Source organism: Engystomops pustulosus, chromosome 9 (genome assembly GCF_040894005.1).
Source record: "Engystomops pustulosus chromosome 9, aEngPut4.maternal, whole genome shotgun sequence".
NCBI classification, from domain to species: domain Eukaryota; kingdom Metazoa; phylum Chordata; class Amphibia; order Anura; family Leptodactylidae; genus Engystomops; species Engystomops pustulosus.
Window position 1 is genome coordinate 18,767,622 of NC_092419.1, and position 21,592 is coordinate 18,789,213.

Consider the following 21,592-nt stretch of genomic DNA (forward strand, 5'->3'; position numbering starts at 1 on the left):
CAGCACATGGGAATATACAACACAAACCATGTGATAGTATAATTATTCATACATACCCAGCACTGATGTAGAGTATTATAAGTGCTGCTCCTATGTAGAAGAATATAACTACCATAATACTGCCCCCTATGTACAAGAATATAACTACTATAATACTGTCTCCTATGTACAGGAATATAACTACTATATTACTGCCCCCTATGTACAAGAATATAACTACTATAATACTGCCCCTATGTACAAGAATATAACTACTATAATACTGCCCCCTCTGTACAAGAATATAACTACTATAATACTGCCCCCTATGTACAAGAATATAACTACTATAATACTGCCCCCTATGTACAAGAATATAACTACTATAATACTGCCTCTATGTACAAGAATATAACTACTATAATACTGCCCCCTATGTACAAGAATATAACTACTATAATACTGCCCCCTATGTAAAAGAATATAACTACTATAATACTGCCCCCTATGTACAAGAATAGAACTACTATAATACTGCCCCCTATGTACAAGAATATAACTACTATAATACTGCCCCCTATGTACAGGAATATAACTACTATAATACTGTCCCCTATGTACAAGAATATAACTACTATAATACTGCCCCTATGTACAAGAATATAACTACTATAATACTGCCCCTATGTACAAGAATATAACTACTATAATACTGCCCCCTATGTACAAGAATATAACTACTATAATACTGCCCCCTGTGTACAAGAATATAACTACTATAATACTACCCCCTATGTACAAGAATATAACTACTATAATACTGCCCCCTATGTACAAGAATATAACTACTATAATACTGCTCCCTATGTACAGGAATATAACTACTATAATACTGCCCCTATGTAGAAGAATATAACTACTATAATACTGCCCCCTATGTACAAGGATATAACTACTATAATACTGACCCCTATGTACAAGGATATAACTACTATAATACTGACCCCTATGTACAAGGATATAACTACTATAATACTGCCCTCTATGTACAAGAATATAACTACTATAATACTGCCCCCTATGTACAAGAATATAACTACTATAATACTGCTCCCTATGTACAGGAATATAACTACTATAATACTGCCCCTATGTACAAGAATATAACTACTATAATACTGCCCCCTATGTACAAGGATATAACTACTATAATACTGACCCCTATGTACAAGGATATAACTACTATAATACTGACCCCTATGTACAAGAATATAACTACTATAATACTGCCCTCTATGTACAAGAATATAACTACTATAATACTGCCCCTATGTACAAGAATATAACTACTATAATACTGCCCCCTATGTACATGAATATAACTGCTATAATACTGCCCCCTATGTACAAAAATATAACTACTATAATACTGCCGCCTATGTACAAGAATATAACTACTATAATACTGCCGCCTATGTACAAGAATATAACTACTATAATACTGCCCCCTATGTACAAGAATATAACTACTATAATACTGCTCCCTATGTACAAGAATATAACTACTATAATACTGCCCCCTATGTACAAGAATATAACTACTATAATACTGCCCCCTATGTACAGGAATATAACTACTATAATACTGCCCCTATGTACAGGAATATAACTACTATAATACTGCCCCCTATGTACAAGAATATAACTACTATAATACTGCCCCCTATGAACAAGAATATAACTACTATAATACTGCCCCCTATGTACAAGAATATAACTACTATAATACTACCCCCTATGTACAGGAATATAACTACTATAATACTACCCCCTATGTACAAGAATATAACTATTATAATACTGCCCCTATATACAAGAATATAACTACTATATTACTGCCCCCTATATACAAGAATATAACTACTATAATACTGCCCCCTATGTACAGGAATATAACTACTATAATACTGCCCCTATGTACAGGAATATAACTACTATAATACTGCCTCCTATGTACAAGAATGTAACTACTATAATACTGCCCCCTATGTACAAGAATATAACTACTATAATACTGCCCCCTATGTACAAGAATATAACTACTATAATACTGCCCCCTATGTACAGGAATATAACTACTATAATACTGCCCCCTATGTACAGGAATATAACTACTATAATACTGCCTCCTATGTACAAGAATATAACTACTATAATACTGCCCCCTATGTACAAGAATATAACTACTATAATACTGCCCCCTATGTACAGGAATATAACTACTATAATACTGCCCCCTATGTACAGGAATATAACTACTATAATACTGCTCCCTATGTACAAGAATATAACTACTATAATACTGCCCCCTATGTACAAGAATATAACTACTATAATACTGCCCCTATGTACAAGAATATAACTACTATAATACTGCCCCCTATGTACAAGAATATAACTACTATAATACTGCCCCCTATGTACAAGAATATAACTACTATAATACTGCCCCCTGTGTACAAGAATATAACTACTATAATACTGCCCCTATGTACAAGAATATAACTACTATAATACTGCCCCCTATGTACAGGAATATAACTACTATAATACTAACCCCTATGTACAAGAATATAACTACTATAATACTGCCCCCTATGTACAAGAATATAACTACTATAATACTGCCCCCTATGTACAGAAATATAACTACTATAATACTGCCCCTGTGTACAGGAATATAACTACTATAATACTGCCCCCTATGTACAAGTATATAACTACTATAATACTGCCCCCTATGTACAAGAATATAACTACTATAATACTGCCCCTATGTACAAGAATATAACTACTATAATACTGCCCCCTATGTACAGGAATATAACTACTATAATACTAACCCCTATGTACAAGAATATAACTACTATAATACTAACCCCTATGTACAAGAATATAACTACTATAATACTGCCCCCTATGTACAAGAATATAACTACTATAATACTGCCCCCTATGTACAGAAATATAACTACTATAATACTGCCCCCTGTGTACAGGAATATAACTACTATAATACTGCCCCCTATGTACAAGAATATAACTACTATAATACTGCCCCCTATGTACAGGAATATAACTACTATAATACTGCCCCCTGTGTACAGGAATATAACTACTATAATACTGCCCCCTATGTACAAGAATATAACTACTATAATACTGCCCTCTATGTACAAGAATATAACTACTATAATACTGCCCTCTATGTACAAGAATATAACTACTATAATACTGCCCCCTATGTACAAGAATATAACTACTATAATACTGCCCCCTATGTACAAGAATATAACTACTATAATACTGCCCCCTATGTACAGAAATATAACTACTATAATACTGCCCCCTGTGTACAGGAATATAACTACTATAATACTGCCCCCTATGTACAAGAATATAACTACTATAATACTGCCCCCTATGTACAGGAATATAACTACTATAATACTGCCCCCTGTGTACAGGAATATAACTACTATAATACTGCCCCCTATGTACAAGAATATAACTACTATAATACTGCCCCCTATGTACAAGAATATAACTACTATAATACTGCCCCCTATGTACAAGAATATAACTACTATAATACTGCCCCCTATGTACAAGAATATAACTACTATAATACTGCCCCCTATGTACAAGAATGTAACTACTATAATACTACCCCTTATGTACAAGAATATAACTACTATAATACTGCCCCTTATGTACAAGAATATAACTACTATAATACTGCCCCCTATGTACAAGAATATAACTACTATAATACTGCCCCCTATGTACAAGAATATAACTACTATAATACTGCCCCCTATGTACAAGAATATAACTACTATAATACTGCCCCCTATGTACAAGAATATAACTACTATAATACTGCCCCCTATGTACAAGAATATAACTACTATAATACTGCCCCCTATGTACAAGAATATAACTACTATAATACTGCCCCCTATGTACAGGAATATAACTACTATAATACTGCCCCCTATGTACAAGAATATAACTGCTATAATACTGCCCCCTATGTACAGGAATATAACTACTATAATACTGCCCCCTATGTACAAGAATATAACTACTATAATACTGCCCCCTATGTACAAGAATATAACTACTATAATACTGCCCCCTGTGTACAAGAATATAACTACTATAATACTGCCCCCTATGTACAAGAATATAACTACTATAATACTGCCCCCTATGTACAAGAATATAACTACTATAATACTGCCCCCTATGTACAGGAATATAACTACTATAATACTGCCCCTATGTACAGGAATATAACTACTATAATACTGCCCCCTATGTACAGGAATATAACTAGTATAATACTGCCCCCTATGTACAGGAATATACCTGCTATTATTGTATATTGCTGTACGTTATTACATGAATTTCCTCTGATCTGTGAATGAAGTTTGTTTCATAAAACATTTATGATAATTGTTCTTTTGTACATTTTTTACTTAGATTCATTTTGCTTTTACTTCCTCGTTTTTCTTCCCAGTAAAGCAGAACATATAAGTGTCTTCCCCGGGTGCGGTGAGCGGAGTCGTCCTCCAGCTGCTCCTCATTCTTATTTTATTTCCCATCGTGATATTTTATTTTATTCTTAGGAACATTTTATTGAAGTCATCCGTAATCAGGAATTTCTGCTGCTGCCGGGAAATGAAATTGCAAAATTGCTGTCAAGTGACGACATCAACGTGCCGGATGAGGAGACCATCTTCCAGGCTCTGATGCAGTGGGTGAAACATGACGTGCAGACGCGGCAGCGGGACCTGGGGATGTTACTCTCCTACATCAGACTCCCCCTGCTCCCTCCCCAGGTAACAGGACGAGAGGACATCATTCATTGCTTAATGCTCCTAAATTCTGTCTCTTCTCCTATGTTCTCCAGTTCTGGGGCTCTCAGAGTCAGAATATTCTTATTTGGACATGGCAGCCAATTACAGCTCAGCTTTCATAGTACCAGTGCTCATGAAAATTTTAAAGGGGAGCTGTGATTGGTTGCCACGGGCACATAAGAATATTCTGACTTTTAGACAGCTTAATAAATCTGCCACATTGGGGCTCATTTACTAAGGGTCTGCGGAGTGCATTTTCGTCCGGTTTCCAGTCGATTTCCGTTTTGCGCCGCATCGCACTAGGAATTGTGGCGCAACGGCGCAGGCTTGCACGTGACAGAAATTGGGGGGCAGGCCGACAACCTGACGGATTCAGACAACGCGTAAGATTAAACATTTACTGAGCTGCACTCACTATTCTGCTGCTGGTGCAGTCACTGGGGTCCGCGGAGCGCATTTTTATCGGGTTTCCCGCCAATTTCCGTTTTACTCCGCATGTAACATTGGATTCTGGCACACGCGATCGGATTTTGGCACATCGCCGCTGGTTGGCACGCGACAGAAATCGACGGATTCGGACTACGTGCGGGATTTAACATTTCCAATTGTGTCGCAAGACACGCACTTACATGCACCGGGAAGAAGAAGGTGAACTCCGGTGGTCCTCGGGGGGGAAGCGACGGATGCAGGAACTCAGGTGCACGATCTTCATGAATCACGCCGGACTTCTTCCTCGTCGGACCGTCCGAATCGGGGATCGCGACTGGACCAGGTAAGTAAATTTGCCCCATTCTCTGCATAAGACCCTCTGTTACTTCTTATACATAACACGGGGGTCTTGCTTTTGTATGTGGGGGCTTGTGTTTCCTTGTGTCTCTTTCTCTCTTCCTTCCGGACGTCTCCGGATGTGAATTGTTTCTTTTACAGTAAAGGATTTCATACAATCCGTGTCCCAGTAACATCCTCTGAGACCTCCAGTCTATCAGTCCCTAGTAATGTATCCTCCAGGGTTAAGTGTTGGGGTCTCCCAGGTTCCGGCTGTGGTCATCATCAGGGCTGTGACCGTTCCCCGCAGTCAGTATTGATCAATATTGATCAATCATCAGTTCTGGGATCTCTTTCTGTTTCCCGATTATTGATTCTCTGTGCAGCTACAATGTGTCTCCAGGAGAAATAGGAGCAACATTGTATCAGCTTCCTCCGTGCCATGCGGTGACAATCAATAGTTAAACAAGGAATGTTCACCTCACTAATTATCAATCTGTGCTAATTCATCTTTTGTCTCCATAAAGGTCAGAGTTTTTCTGATACAGAGCTACAAACCTTCTGTATAAAAACCTTTTAGCTCTGTTTAGCCACCACTTGGGGGAGCTGTTCCACATAGAACTCTATAACCACACAGTCTACAGTGCATTTTAGAGCTCCCCCTAGTGGTGGCAGTAGAATTTGCTGATATAACTGTAGCTGTGCTGCGGATTCGGAGCAGTGTATCACACATTTGCTTGAGAATTTAATCATGACATAGTGTTGAGGAATATTATATGATTTTATCTGGATCTTGCCCACTCACAGTGCTGATATGTTGTGATACAGTGGATGAGTTTGCTAGTAGTAGACTAATGGAGAGGTTTGTGTTTCCTGCTTCTGACTAAACTTTGGGGTTCAGTTACTTGCAGATCTAGAGAACAGCCCAATGTTTGCCAATGACCTTGAGTGTCAGAAATTTCTGATGGAAGCCATGAAATACCATCTGCTACCAGAAAGAAGATCCATGATGCAAAGTCCTCGGACTAAACCTCGCAAGTCCACAGTCGGGGCCCTTTATGCAGTTGGGGGAATGGACGCTACCAAAGGTACGACTGATGGTATCCAGTAAATGATACAATGTATAACAGTCTGTGCCATAAGCACGAGGATGGTAGGGGGCACGCTGTTACTACTACTGTACGGGACTAATGCTTCTGGTCCAAGTAAACCCTCACATTTTCACCCCAAAAAGTAATTAATCCTCCGGCTTCTGGAGATGATGCAGTCTCACAGACACAGGTAGTAAGAAGCTGCATCCCCCTCCTCCCCTCTCACAGCATGCAGTCTCATAGTCACACAGAGTGTGAGCAGCTGCATTCCCCTCCTCCCCTCTCACAGCATGCAGTCTCATAGTCACACAGAGTGTGAGCAGCTGCATTCCCCTCCTCCCCTCTCATAGCCTGCAGTCTCAGTCACACAGAGTGTGAGCAGCTGCATCCCCCTCCTCCCCTCTCACAGCATGCAGTCTCATAGTCACACAGAGTGTGACTGCATTCCCCTCCTCCCCTCTCATAGCCTGCAGTCTCAGTCACACAGAGTGTGAGCAGCTGCATTCCCCTCCTCCCCTCTCACAGCATGCAGTCTCATAGTCACACAGAGTGTGAGCAGCTGCATTCCCCTCCTCCCCTCTCATAGCATGCATTCTCATAGTCACACAGAGTGTGAGCAGCTGCATTCCCCTCCTCCCCTCTCACAGCATGCAGTCTCATAGTCACACAGAGTGTGAGCAGCTGCATTCCCCTCCTCCCCTCTCATAGCCTGCAGTCTCAGTCACACAGAGTGTGAGCAGCTGCATCCCCCTCCTACCCTCTCACAGCCACACAGAGTGTGAGCAGCTGCATCCCCCTCCTACCCTCTGACAGCCACACAGAGTGTGAGCAGCTGCATTCCCCTCCTCCCCTCTCATAGCATGCAGTCTCACAGTCACATAGAGTGTGAGCAGCTGCATCCCCCTCCTACCCTCTCACAGCCACACAGAGTGTGAGCAGCTGCATCCCCCTCCTACCCTCTCACAGCCACACAGAGTGTGAGCAGCTGCATCCCCCTCCTACCCTCTCACAGCCACACAGAGTGTGAGCAGCTGCATCCCCCTCCTACCCTCTCACAGCCACACAGAGTGTGAGCAGCTGCATCCCCCTCCTACCCTCTCACAGCCACACAGAGTGTGAGCAGCTGCATCCCCCTCCTACCCTCTCACAGCCACACAGAGTGTGAGCAGCTGCATCCCCCTCCTACCCTCTCACAGCCACACAGAGTGTGAGCAGCTGCATCCCCCTCCTACCCTCTCACAGCCACACAGAGTGTGAGCAGCTGCATCCCCCTCCTACCCTCTCACAGCCACACAGAGTGTGAGCAGCTGCATCCACCTCCTCCCCTCTCATAGCATGCAGTCTCACATACACACATTGTGAGCAGTTACACCCCCCTCCTCCCATCTCACAGCGTGCAATCACACAGACACACACGTAGTGTGAGCAGCTTCATCCCCCTCCTCCCCTCTCACAGCCTGCAGTCTCGCAGACACACAGAGTGTGAGCAGCTGCATCCCCCTCCCACAGACATAGGGAGGTTTCTGCACTTTATAGAGGCTGCAGGAGGGGAGAGAGAAGTCACTTAGTGAGGTCATGGAGCCTCCTTCTTGTAGAGTCTCTAGATGTGAGACATTCAGGGGTATTGAAGTTTTTAGTATTTTTTGCTGTATGTTCCAATCCTACTAAACACCTTTCAGCTTTGGATAGTTGAGGGCAGACGGGGTCATCCTGAGATCTCTGGGATTAGATTCAGTCTATAATTGAAGAGGAGAGGATCAGTCATCCTATAAAGCGGAGGCTCTCCCGGTGCTGCGCCATTGATCCCCGGCTTTATTCATTTCCCCCGGTGGTGTCACCTTCATCCAAAGTGACAGATGAAAACAATCAATGAGGATCCTCCGCTCACCTCTCACAGGTTACACTGAATTATAGCCATAGAGAAGCCACCGAGGCCCCCCGGGAGCAGGATCCCCCCGACGCCTCGCCGAGGCGCAGGACAACTCTTTCAAGTCAAAAACCAATTTCCAGCTCCTGAAATGCCAAGTCTCTTCTGCTGCGGGAGCCGTAATCCACCTATAACGAATGCAAAATCCAGAAACTATAAATGTTAATGACCCTTTTAGGTTAAACTTTTAGATCTCTTGTTCTTACGAAGAATAACAAGCGTGAGGGGCGCCGGTAATTAATTCCAGATCTCCAGACTCTTCACCGGCCGGGCACCATGAATATTAATGAACGGACGGCCGCTCTGATCTGCTCCTTACTTATTCCTCTTGTACCTGATGAGAGAATCCGAAAAAAGGGGTAGACCACTTTATCTCATGTTTTTGTAATGTGTGTAAGTGTGTGGGGCAGGGGGCAGGATATTAGGTACTTTACCAATACATCAATCAGGGTGATTGCTCATCGATAGATAGAGATCACATGACCCTCCACCTGCGGCCATTCTATTGGCAAATTACCTGCCTTACACACATTACAGAAAATATCAGGTAAAATGACCAACCCCTTTAATTCATGACTGGGGTGGACAGGGACATCACAGGGACCCGGTATACACTATGGACCATTGTCAGCTATTGGACCTGGTCACTTCTGTTACGTTATTCCTGGATCAGGAGTTGATTCACCCATCAAGCAACCACCAACTACAAGCATTTTATTTGGGCCCCACTCTGATGTCCTCAGGATCCAATACTGTTATAGCAATGGCAGCATGGGGGGAAGGGGCAGCATAAGGGCAGCAGAATAGGGGGAGCAGAATAGGGGGAAGGGGCAGCATAAGGGCAGCAGAATAGGGGGAGCAGCATAGGGGGAAGGGGCAGCATAAGGGCAGCAGAATAGGGGAACAGCATAAGGGGCAGCAAGGAGAGCTGCATAGGGAGCTTCTGGGGGTGCAGCATATTGGGGGAACAGAGGTGGAGTGGATGGAGGAACAGGGGAGCAGCATAGGGGGCAGTAGAGGTTCTAATGGGGGCATACCATACCATACGAATGGCACAATGGGAGCACAAGAGGGCAGCAAGGGAGCAGAACAAATGACAACAGAAGGAGCACCTGTTGGCCAACAGAATGGGAAACACCAGGAGGGCATCAGGGGAAGCACCAGGAGGGGAAGAATAGGTAGCACCAGGAGAAGTGCAACATCCTCCCACTGGAGCCTGGCCTAATGGTTTGGGGGCAGCTGGACTCTCCTGGCACCTGAGTGGCTGGCTTTAGCATTACCTAGATCTGGACTTGTCACGATCACTTGGTCCAAGTGCAAGAAGAGGGGGAGGCCGCAGTATGAAGGAGGTTCTCCTGGTGTACCCGTGTTATAGGGATCCCCAGGTAGATGGTAGATGGGAGGCCCGTGATGTTAGTGGCAGCCAGGGATCACACATAGACAAAAGATGTAGAACATCAACTTACAGTTCCTTTTTTCCAACACAGCAACAATAACAGGTTGAAGTAGAGGTCCTATCTGCCCATGCCCGAGGTAGCTGGAGGCAGTCTGGTAAAGAACCTCACAGCCCAGATTCAAGATAATTAGGTCTGGATAAGGTAGAAGCTGCTTTGGTAGCAATCTTAGGCAGGGTCTGATAATGCATAAACTCTCCCTTCCCAGTAGGTATAGCCAGTAGGTGAGAAATTAATATATATCATTAAAGGCAATGAATATATCCTTAAATGTAACTTCATGTAGAAACCACTCAGAGTGTAGGGTCCAGTTGGTCACCTTCATTTTAACTCTTTCTGCAGAGTTTGTAAGGGACCCGTCCAGCGGGCCATTACAGAAGAAGCGTGGGAGACAGTAGGTGGTGATGGGGGGTGGGGAATATAACATACCTCTTATCAGAAGTGTAACAAGAGGATTATAGTGGATTATTACACAACCTGAATGTTTATCAGGGATCAGTCAGCTCTGCTAAGTCAACCCTGTGCCAAATGCTAGGGTCAACCTTGCTCTGCCACATACAAAGCTCTGCTCATTCACAAAATCCTGCTAATTTCTTATCACAGGGGCCACAACCATTGAGAAGTACGACCTGAGGACGAACAGCTGGGTCCAGGTGAGCACCATGAATGGGCGGCGGCTGCAGTTCGGTGTGGCGGTCATAGACAACAAGCTGTATGTAGTCGGAGGACGAGATGGACTAAAGACCTCCAACACGGTGGAGTGCTTCAACCCAATCACCAGAGTGTGGACCATAATGCCCCCCATGTCCACCCACCGGCACGGGCTGGGTAAGAAAACACCACACCTGGCATACCCGGTGATACTGCTGTGTATCTAATCTAATCTGTCTGCTAAAAGATATGCAAATTAGATCTGCCTCCAGTATCGCATCATATAAGGCAACTCAAGGTTTGACTTTCATGAATCCTAGTGACATGGTGTGACATTTGGGGTCATTTACTAAGGGTCCAATTCGCGCATTTTTGTCGGGTTTCCGGTATTTTTCCGATTTGCTCTGTTTTTCCCTGAATTGCCCCGGGTTTTTGGCGCACGTGAACGGTTTGTGGCGCATCGGCGCGGGCTTTCACGCGACGGAAATTGGGTGGCGTGGCCGTCAGAAAACCCGACGGATTCAGCAAAACCGCGGAATTTTTTTAAAAAAAGGGGCACTTGACACGCACTTACCTGCACCAGGAATAGGATCCAGTGAACTCCAACGGAATTCAGCGCAGCAGCGACACCTGGTGGACATCGGGCGCACGACCTTAGTGAATCCCGGCAGAACCCGAATCCTCCACTGAGAACGCGCCGCTGGATCGCGACAGGACCGGGTAAGTAAATCTGCCCCATTGTGTTTTGCCTGTACATCAGGGGATCTGGTTGGCTTGGAGGCCACCGACGTGGGTCAGGAAGGGATTCAATCTCCTAATGGACATTGCCTTCCCAAGTGCAGGGTCTTAAAAGCCCTGCACATAATCTTTCGGGGATTCTGGGAAGGAAGGGCAACATTTTTTTGTTTTTATTTTAGGTGAATTTCTTACAAAACAAACACATTGTAACAATTTCATGTCTGGATGTGATAAAGACCTGATCAGCAGATTTTCTATATGACCCCTGCGCTGCACCAGGAAGCCCCTCTGACCTCCATGCAGGACGTCAGCACCACCTGTCAGCGCAGGGCACGTGTTTCCTCCCAGACGCTATTTCTGGAAATTTGCATGTATACAATAGATATCACGCAACATAATTCCATTAGTACATCCTTATAGATACAAGAACCTAACATTACACTATGAGCGCCCCCTACTGACCATAAGGAGTAACTGTCTAACTTCCTTGAAAAGGGTACAGTGTTTTCCAATACGTTTAACCCATTTTTTGTCTATCCCAGGGGTAGCCGTGCTGGAAGGCCCCATGTACGCTGTTGGCGGCCATGATGGTTGGAGCTACCTGAACACCGTGGAGCGCTGGGACCCTCAGGCGCGGCAGTGGAATTATGTGGCCAGTATGTCCACACCCCGCAGCACAGTCGGAGTTGCAGCTTTGAATAACAAGTGAGTAAAAACACCCAGGAATTCACTGCAGATGCAGAATATTTTATAATGGCTTCAATTATGGTCAGTAAGTGAACTAACTGGGGCACATTGACTTACCCGATCCGGAGGAGACAATGCCCTGTGCCGCTAATAACTAAGATCGTGCGCCGGGTATTCACGATCCTATTCCTGGTGAAGATAAGTGGGTGTCCCGCAACACTTTTTTTTTTAAATGCGGCGGTTTCTCCGAATCTGTCGGGTTATCGTTCGGCCACGCCCCCCCGAATTCCGTTGTGTGCATGCCAGCGCCGATGCGTCACAATCCGATTGCGTGAGCCAAAAACCCAGCGCAATACAGGGAAAAACGGCGCAAACCGGAAATATTTGGGTAACGCGTCGGGAAAACGCGAATCGGGCCCTTAGTAAATGACCCCTGCTGTGTGCAGTCTCTTCGTCCTGTGCAGTCACTGTGTGCAGTCTCCTCCTCCTGTGCAGTCACTGTGTGCAGTCTCCTCCTCCTGTGCAGTCACTGTGTGCAGTCTCCTCCTCCTGTGCAGTCACTGTGTGCAGTCCCCTCCTCCTGTGCAGTCACTGTGTGCAGTCTCCTCCTCATGTGCAGTCACTGTGTGCAGTCTCCTCTTCCTGTGCAGTCACTGTGTGCAGTCTCTTCCTCCTGTGCAGTCACTGTGTGCAGTCTCCTCCTCCTCCTGTGCAGTCACTGTGTGCAGTCTCCTCCTCCTGTGCAGTCACTGTGTGCAGGCTCCTCCTCCTGTGCAGTCACTGTGTGCAGTCTCCTCCTCCTGTGCAGTCACTGTGTGCAGTCTCCTCCTCCTGTGCAGTCACTGTGTGCAGTCTCCTCCTCCTGTGCAGTCACTGTGTGCAGTCCCCTCCTCCTGTGCAGTCACTGTGTGCAGTCTCCTCCTCATGTGCAGTCACTGTGTGCAGTCTCCTCTTCCTGTGCAGTCACTGTGTGCAGTCTCTTCCTCCTGTGCAGTCACTGTGTGCAGTCTCCTCCTCCTCCTGTGCAGTCACTGTGTGCAGTCTCCTCCTCCTGTGCAGTCACTGTGTGCAGTCTCCTCCTCCTGTGCAGTCACTGTGTGCAGTCTCCTCCTCCTGTGCAGTCACTGTGTGCAGTCTCCTCCTCCTGTGCAGTCACTGTGTGCAGTATCCTCCTCCTGGGCAGTCACTGTGTGCAGTCTCTTCCTCCTGTGCAGTCACTGTGTGCAGTCTCTTCCTCCTGTGCAGTCACTCTGTGCAGTCTCCTCCTCCTCCTGTGCAGTCACTGTGTGCAGTCTCCTCCTCCTGTGCAGTAACTGTGTGCAGGCTCCTCCTCCTGTGCAGTAACTGTGTGCAGGCTCCTCCTCCTGTGCAGTCACTGTGTGCAGTCTCCTCCTCCTGTGCAGTAACTGTGTGCAGGCTCCTCCTCCTGTGCAGTAACTGTGTGCAGGATCCTCCTCCTGTGCAGTCACTGTGTGCAGTCTCCTCCTCCTGTGCAGTCTCTGTGTGCAGTCTCTTCCTTCTGAGCAGTCTCTGTGTGCAGTCTCTTCCTCCTGTGCAGTCACTGTGTGCAGTCTCTTTCTCCTGTGCAGTCACTGTGTGCAGTCTCCTCCTCCTGTGCAGTCACTGTGTGCAGTCTCCTCCTCCTGTGCAGTCACTGTGTGCAGTCTCCTCCTCCTGTGCAGTCACTGTGTGCAGTCTCCTCCTCCTTTGCAGTCACTGGGGGTCATTTACTAAGGGCCCGATTCGCGTTTTCCCGACGTGTTACCCGAATATTTCCGATTTGCACCAATTGTACCTGAATTGCCCTGGGATTGTGGCGCACGCGATCGGATTGTGGCGCATCAGCGCCTTTTCGCGCGTGACGGAAATCGGGGGGCGTGGCCGAATGAAAACCCGACGTATTCGGAAAAACCGCCGCATTTAAAAACCGAAAAAGTGTCGCTTGGGAAGCGCTTACCTTCACCTGGTCCGAGGTGGTGCATTCCGGCGCGTTGACCTTCATAGATCCCGGCCGGACCCGAATCCTGTGCAGAGAACACGCCGCTGGATCGCGAATGGGCCGGGTAAGTAAATGTGCCCCACTGTGTGCAGTCTCCTCCTCCTGTGCAGTCACTGTATACAGTCTCTTCCTCCTGTGCAGTCACTGTGTGCAGTCTCCTCCTGTGCAGTCTCCTCCTCCTGTGCAGTCTCTGTGTGCAGTCTCTTCCTCCTCCTGTGCAGTCACTGTGTGCAGTCTCTTCCTCCTGGGCAGTCTCTGTGTGCAGTCTCCTCCTCCTGTGCAGTCTCTGTGTGCAGTCTCTTCCTCCTCCTGTGCAGTCACTGTGTGCAGGCTCCTCCTCCTGTGCAGTCACTGTGTGCAGGCTCCTCCTCCTGTGCAGTCCCTCGGTGCAGTCTCCTCCTCCTGTGCAGTCACTGTGTGCAGTCTCTTCCTCCTGTGCTGACAGTACTATTGGCAGACATATGAGCTGTGACCTCTCCCTCTCTGGTGGAGCCACCGATCCCTTTTCTGACATTTAGGATGGTTTCACATTGGTCCGTGATCACAGATGTTGGTGTCCTGGACTGATCACTATACTGGGGACTGAGCGCTGTGCAGGATATTGATATATGATGCACAAAGTTCTTGTTTTGCCGATGTGTAGCAGAGCTGACCCTGTACTGTCACCTCTGCTACACATCTGCACAGAATAATGTGAATTCCGTCTTAGGTTTGGAATAACTAAACACTTGTGTATCTCAGGCTCTGGAAGTCTCAGCCATTCAATATATTGGCGTTTGGTGCCACCTAGTGATCAATTTGGAGACACACTACACTTTGCATGAGTTTTATTAGCTATACAAGGTTTTTTTTTTATTAATTTGTAAAAATTCTCACAATGTAAATTTTTAATCTTGTGCAAAACACTGAGATGATTCATTTGCAGTAAATGATATTAAATGTGTAAATGCAACACGAGCAACAACTGGAGGGAAGGACAATGCAAGAAGAGCCAGGACTAATAGATAAACTATGTATGATCAGACAACAATAATGGATGGACGATGCAAGATGAGCAAGGCATAATAGATAAACTATGTATGATCAGACATAACTAATAGAAGGACGATGTAAGATGACCCAGGACTAATATTGTAGAGCCACACTGAATGGGGTCCCACAAGGCAGAGACCAGCAGTGCAGCCCCTGGAAGGTGAAGGATTTTGGACAATACTGACACCTGGTGGAGGAAAGTCAGTAGACACCGCAGCAAATTTGTAAAGTATTTTATGACTCAGTTCAGATTCAGGATGGATCCCAGACAGGTGTGAAGCGCCTTAGATTTCTATTTGGTACAGGTAATGAAGATAATGAAGGGGTTAATGTTTATGTCAGATGAGAAATGCGCTACAATGTATTGTGATGCTTTTTGTTAACTTCCGAAACAACGTAACAGTATTAGGTGAGAGCTACATTTTTGCTACTAATGCATTTAAGAATGACCAATGCTGATGCACTGTAACAAACCCTCAGCTGTGAGAAGTATTACTCCTATCTCCTGATGAGACAGACAATCTGGTTACAAAACTTAAATATTGAGGCATCCTGTGCAGAAGTCAGGACGCTTCCCCTTTAAGGATAAGTGTTCCACTTTTATTAGTTCCCTCCTGTATATTGGGCAGTAATATCCTTCCCTCGCAGGAGTCCGTGGCGGCAGCGATAAATACAGGGAAGTATTTCAGGCCGGTTAATAAGAATATTCCTGCAGCGGGCAGCAGTTTAGCAGAAATGCGGCTGCAGCATTTTTTCCTCGGAGTCACAGATTTTATTCGCCCTCTGGAGCAGCTGCGGATTTAATGTGCATTTATATCGCTATGAGCCCCCCCCCGGTGTAGGAGACACAATCATCCACCATTCACACAGCGCTGCTTCATATTCAGGAGATCAGTACAATCCCACATAATGTATCAGGATATTAGGATATTTTTCCGGATGACATCACAGGTGACGCCTTATTCAGCTCCATTTACTAACAAAAAAATTGAGATCCTGATAATGGAGAGAAATGGAAACAGTCAGTAAGTTGTAGATTGTTATATTGTGTGATGATTCTGTTTCATGTTCCGGATGTTGTAAACTTGTGATTTCCCGCTTACAGATTGTACGCAGTCGGGGGTCGGGACGGCAGCTCCTGCCTGAAATCCATGGAATGCTTTGACCCTCATACGAACAAGTGGAGTATGTGCGCCCCCATGTCCAAAAGACGGGGCGGTGTGGGAGTAGCCACCTACAATGGATTCCTCTACGCCGTTGGGGGCCACGATGCACCAGCGTCAAACCTGTGCTCACGGCTGTCAGACTGTATGGAGAGGTGAGGGGGGGCACTGGAGGAGGAGCCATTACAAAGGGGAGGGGCCATTGAAAGGGGGAGGGGCACCGCTAATGAGCAGCAGAAGCTTAGCAGAAGATAAAGTGTCAGCGTGTCCCTGTCCTGTCCCCCGAGTGTCAGCATGTCCCTGACCTGTCCCCCGAGTGTCAGCATGTCCCTGTCCTGTCCCCCAAGTGTCAGCATGTCCCTGTCCTGTCCCCCAAGTGTCAGCGTGTCCCTGTCCTGCACCCCCAAGTGTCAGCGTGTCCCTGTCCTGCACCCCCAAGTGTCAGCGTGTCCCTGTCCTGTCCCCCAAGTGTCAGCGTGTCTCTGTCCTGTCCCCCAAGTGTCAGCATGTCCCTGTCCTGTCCCCCGAGTGTCAGCATGTCCCTGTCCTGTCCCCCGAGTGTCAGCGTGTCCCTGTCCTGTCCCCCGAGTGTCAGCGTGTCCCTGTTCTCCACCCCTAACTGTCAGCGTGTCCCTGTCCTGTCCCCCAAGTGTCAGCGTGTCCCTGTCCTGTCCCCCAAGTGTCAGCGTGTCCCTGTCCTGTCCCCCAAGTGTCAGCGTGTCCCTGTCCTGTCCCCCAAGTGTCAGCGTGTCCCTGTCCTGTCCCCCAAGTGTCAGCGTGTCCCTGTCCTGTCCCCCAAGTGTCAGCATGTCCCTGTCCTGTCCCCCAAGTGTCAGCGTGTCCCTGTCCTGTACCCCAAGTGTCAGCATGTTCCTGTCCCCCCAAGTGTCAGCATGTTCCTGTCCTGTACCCCGAGTGTCAGCGTGTCCCTGTCCTGTCCCCCCAAGTGTCAGCGTGTCCCTGTCCTGACCCCCGAATGTCAGCATGTCCCTGTCCTGCCCCCCAAGTGTCAGCGTGTCCATGTCCTGTCCCCCAAGTGTCAGCGTGTCCTTGTCCTGTCCCGCAAGTGTCAGCGTGTCCCTGTCCTGCCCCCCAAGTGTCAGCATGTCCCTGTCCTGTCCCCCAAGTGTCAGCGTGTCCCTGTCCTGTCCCCCAAGTGTCAGCGTGTCCCTGTCCTGTCCCCCAAGTGTCAGCATGTCCCTGTCCTGTCCCCCAAGTGTCAGCGTGTCCCTGTCCTGTCCCCCAAGTGTCAGCGTGTCCCTGTCCTGTCCCCCAAGTGTCAGCGTGTCCCTGTCCTGTCCCCCAAGTGTCAGCGTGTCCCTGTCCTGTCCCCCAAGTGTCAGCATGTTCCTGTCCCCCCAAGTGTCAGCATGTTCCTGTCCTGTACCCCGAGTGTCAGCATGTCCCTGTCCTGACCCCCGAATGTCAGCATGTCCCTGTCCTGCCCCCCAAGTGTCAGCGTGTCCCTGTCCTGTCCCCCAAGTGTCAGCGTGTCCTTGTCCTGTCCCGCAAGTGTCAGCGTGTCCCTGTCCTGCCCCCCAAGTGTCAGCATGTCCCTGTCCTGTCCCCCAAGTGTCAGCGTGTCCTTGTCCTGTCCCCACAAGTGTCAGCGTGTCCCTGTCCTGTCCCCCAAGTGTCAGCGTGTCCCTGTCCTGTCCCCCAAGTGTCAGCGTGTCCCTGTCCTGTCCCCCAAGTGTCAGCATGTCCCTGTCCTGTCCCCCAAGTGTCAGCGTGTCCCTGTCCTGTCCCCCAAGTGTCAGCATGTCCCTGTCCTGTCCCCCAAGTGTCAGCGTGTCCCTGTCCTGTCCCCCAAGTGTCAGCATGTCATTATTTTTATTTCACTTGTCACAGGATTTAATGTTTTTCTCTGTAGATACGATCCTAAAACTGACAGCTGGACGACGGTGGCGCCCCTGAGTGTGCCTCGGGATGCTGTTGGCGTCTGTTCTCTGGGTGACAGACTGTACGCGGTGGGCGGATACGATGGACAGACGTATCTTAATACAGTGGAATCTTATGATGCACAGACCAATGAGTGGACGCAGGTACCTGGAATATGTGATGTGCAGGATCCGGAGGTGTGGGGGGGGGGGGGTGCGGGAGAGGAATGGGGGGTTCCCTCAGACACCCCAGAATAAGCCATTAACCCCTTGATACCACTAGGAGAGAGAATGAGTTATTGTAGATCCAGATGGACAATTCTACCATACAGGGGGCTAACAGCAGAGTGGGCCCCCAGATCCCGAGAATTGGGGGGTTCATTGTGATACAATGTAACGAGAAGACCTGAGTCATAGTTATAGTTTTATCTCCATAAGTGAAAACATAGTTTTGGTCATTTTGGGTGAATATTAGGAAATAATGATCAGCTATCGCCCCCTAGTGGCAGCATGGAGATTGCAGGTCTTCAGCGCTCTGTTGTCTCTGTTGTCTGCAGGAAGTCCCGCTAAACATTGGACGGGCCGGCGCCTGCGTCGTGGTCATAAAACTGCCATAACCATCACCTGCACGTCCCTGGAGCAGAGCAAAGGAAGAACAAGAACCATTCATGGACCCAGCGCCGCATGATGGACCCAAAGCACGGAGAACAGACTCTGGATCCATACAACTGCCATTTTATATACGCGGAAAGAATTTGCCATACGCCAAATATCACGGGAAAAAATGTGAAAAAATAGAAAATATCGGAAATTGAGAAATGGCCGATCCAGGATGAGACTCGGATCAGAATCTATTTTCTTGAGGATCCGGAGCCGCCAAAGTGACTGCACCTTATATTTTGATATAAATCATTCTATGAATTTATTAAAGGGGCCTCCACCTCTTCTGACATGTCCCATCCCGTAAATACTTCCCTCTGGATCATCCTGGTTTTCCATGACCTGATTGTTTTTGGGTTCCTCTACTTTTCCTCCTGGAAATTTACAAATTAAAGAGTCAAGTGGGTGTCACTAGCTGGGGGCGTGTCACTGCATTGCCCAGTGATGGTCATTAACACACTGTGCTCTCAGCTGGTAACGCCCACTTGGCTAACTGTTCATAGTTAATGACAGAGGAATGACCCTGAGCCATAAGGAAAGATGGACATGTTAGGAGAGGGGGGGGGGGGCCTCTTTAAAGGGCAAGTGGATTTTTAATAAAACTAAGACAAATATTAGGGTTTTATAGAGATCAATCTCCTGTTTATACAATTTCTGCCATTTTTAGGCCTTTCTTGTGCAATGGAAGAATCGAGAAGGGAAACTGCAGCCGGGAATGTCCATTTCTTGTCTCCATTTGTGTATGAATTACTTTTTGGTTGCAGGATCTTGTTCCGGTCTCATCAGATATAAATCTTGGGATTTGGGATAATGGGATGGATCCTCCTTAAAATGTTTGTAGATTTGTGTGCGGCCATATTGGGGGTTCAGACCTCACTGCTGTAATGTGGTGTGTTTGCTTTATGGCAGCTGCAAAGAATAGGGGTCAATGATCAGGACACCAGGGAGTGACTCCTATAGTCTCTGGGAGAACAATGGGGATATGGAACCTCTTGCCTAAATTTGAGCACAGATCCAAACATTAGGGGTTTAGGTCCCTAAAAACGAACTTTAGTGGAAAGTCCACGTTGAACCCGACCGGTAACACCGGGTGTCGACCATTCAAATGCCTTTAACAAAGCCGACACATCTCCATTGCCTTTGGATCGTAACTTATGACGTCCCAGAATGCAACAGTCCTAAGGAAAATGGCGGCATGGTGTTTAAGGGGTAACACCCAGTGGATCCATAAGTTACTCGTAACTCGACGACCCCAAACCTGAACAGGTCCACCCATTGTTACTACTGCCCTTTCTGTGATTATGAGATGACTCCCTCCAATGGCAATGAGATAACTCTGCACCGGTCTGTACAGCAAAGGGAATGACCAAAATCTGCTGATGTGACTTGTAATCCAAAAATTAGCAAATTTTTGAATTATTCCCTGTTAGTTACATTGTATCATTAGAAAATATTGGAATCTTCGAAAACCAAAAGTTGGACAGAGACCGTGAACCCCCCCCCCCCTAAAAAAACAATCAAGCAAGGTCCTACTTGTGCTTCCACGCAATCTCGTTCCGGGACATTGAAGACAAATCCACTGTGACAGAACCGGAACCGCCAAGACACCAAAAAGAAATTTAATTTCCGGAAAAATCCATCCTGAAAAAGTAAAAAGAAAAGAAAAGAAATGGCATTTTCTGTCCATAAATTATACAAAAAATTCACTTTTTCTTAATATTTTTCAAGCTATTTTTATCTGTTGTTTGTAAATTCAATTTAAACCAAAATGGTAAAAAAAAAAAGTAACAATTTTTTTATTAGAATGTTTTCATTTGCTCGTCGCTGAATTTCCGGTGTGAAACATTCCACGGAGAGATTACGGCACAATTTTATTTTATTGTTATGTATTTGGTCGATTCACTGAAGAGTTTATGGCAATTACGAGAGTTTTATTACAGCTGCATAGAAGAAGATGGGAAATACTGGGATATACAGGTTAAAGGGAACCTGTCATCAGGATTTCACCTTATGACAGGTTCCCACAGAAGTCACAAGGGGCGTGTTTTCTCTCCTCCCACATCTCCCTCAGCTCCCTCATTCCCCCCTCCCTCAGTAAGAGGAAGATATTGGCTGAGCCACAAAGCTACTTTTTTTTTTTAGAATAGGTTTAATAATTATATGAACTATGGATTTTTATAATAAAATCTGAATGGGAAACTGTCTGTGGGAACCTTTTATTAGGTTTAATGGTAATAATAACCTGATGACAGGTTCCGAGTGAAAAAATGTTAATAATATCTTTAATAATTAGTTGTTTACTATTAAAATTTCCTCTGATCACAGATACTAAGGCCCTCTAGGTCACAGCAGCCCTAGGGGGCCTGATGCATCCACGTGAACTAGGAGCTGGACCACGATGGGGGGAGGTGGGGGATTATTCTAATAGGACAAAGCAAGTTTTTTTTTGCTCCTTAATCCATATACTGTCAATGAATTGCGCACTCAGGCAAGCAATGTGCTTACTTTCCTCCAAGCACAGCGCCTCCCATTGTATAGTGGCCATGCTTGGTATTACAGCTCTGCCCCATTTTCGATAGAGGACCTGAGCAGTGCACACAGGTCATGTGACAAGTGCATGTGACTTCACTGGTCAGTTATA

General features: G+C 46.4%; 1 protein-coding gene across 1 annotated transcript in view; it reads left to right on the top strand.

Moving 5' to 3' along the window:
• The window catches only part of KLHL4 (kelch like family member 4), a 142,986-nt gene extending 122,443 nt beyond the window's left edge, over positions 1-20,543 (top strand). Inside the window, exons 5-11 of the mRNA XM_072123019.1 lie at positions 4,674-4,886; positions 6,571-6,757; positions 10,745-10,969; positions 12,073-12,235; positions 16,354-16,566; positions 18,285-18,456; positions 18,849-20,543. Of these exons, the coding sequence (XP_071979120.1) occupies positions 4,674-4,886; positions 6,571-6,757; positions 10,745-10,969; positions 12,073-12,235; positions 16,354-16,566; positions 18,285-18,456; positions 18,849-18,908 (1,233 nt within the window). The 3' untranslated portion in view covers positions 18,909-20,543. The remainder of the gene's footprint in view (positions 1-4,673; positions 4,887-6,570; positions 6,758-10,744; positions 10,970-12,072; positions 12,236-16,353; positions 16,567-18,284; positions 18,457-18,848) is intronic.
• The last annotated feature ends 1,049 nt before the right edge of the window (positions 20,544-21,592 follow it).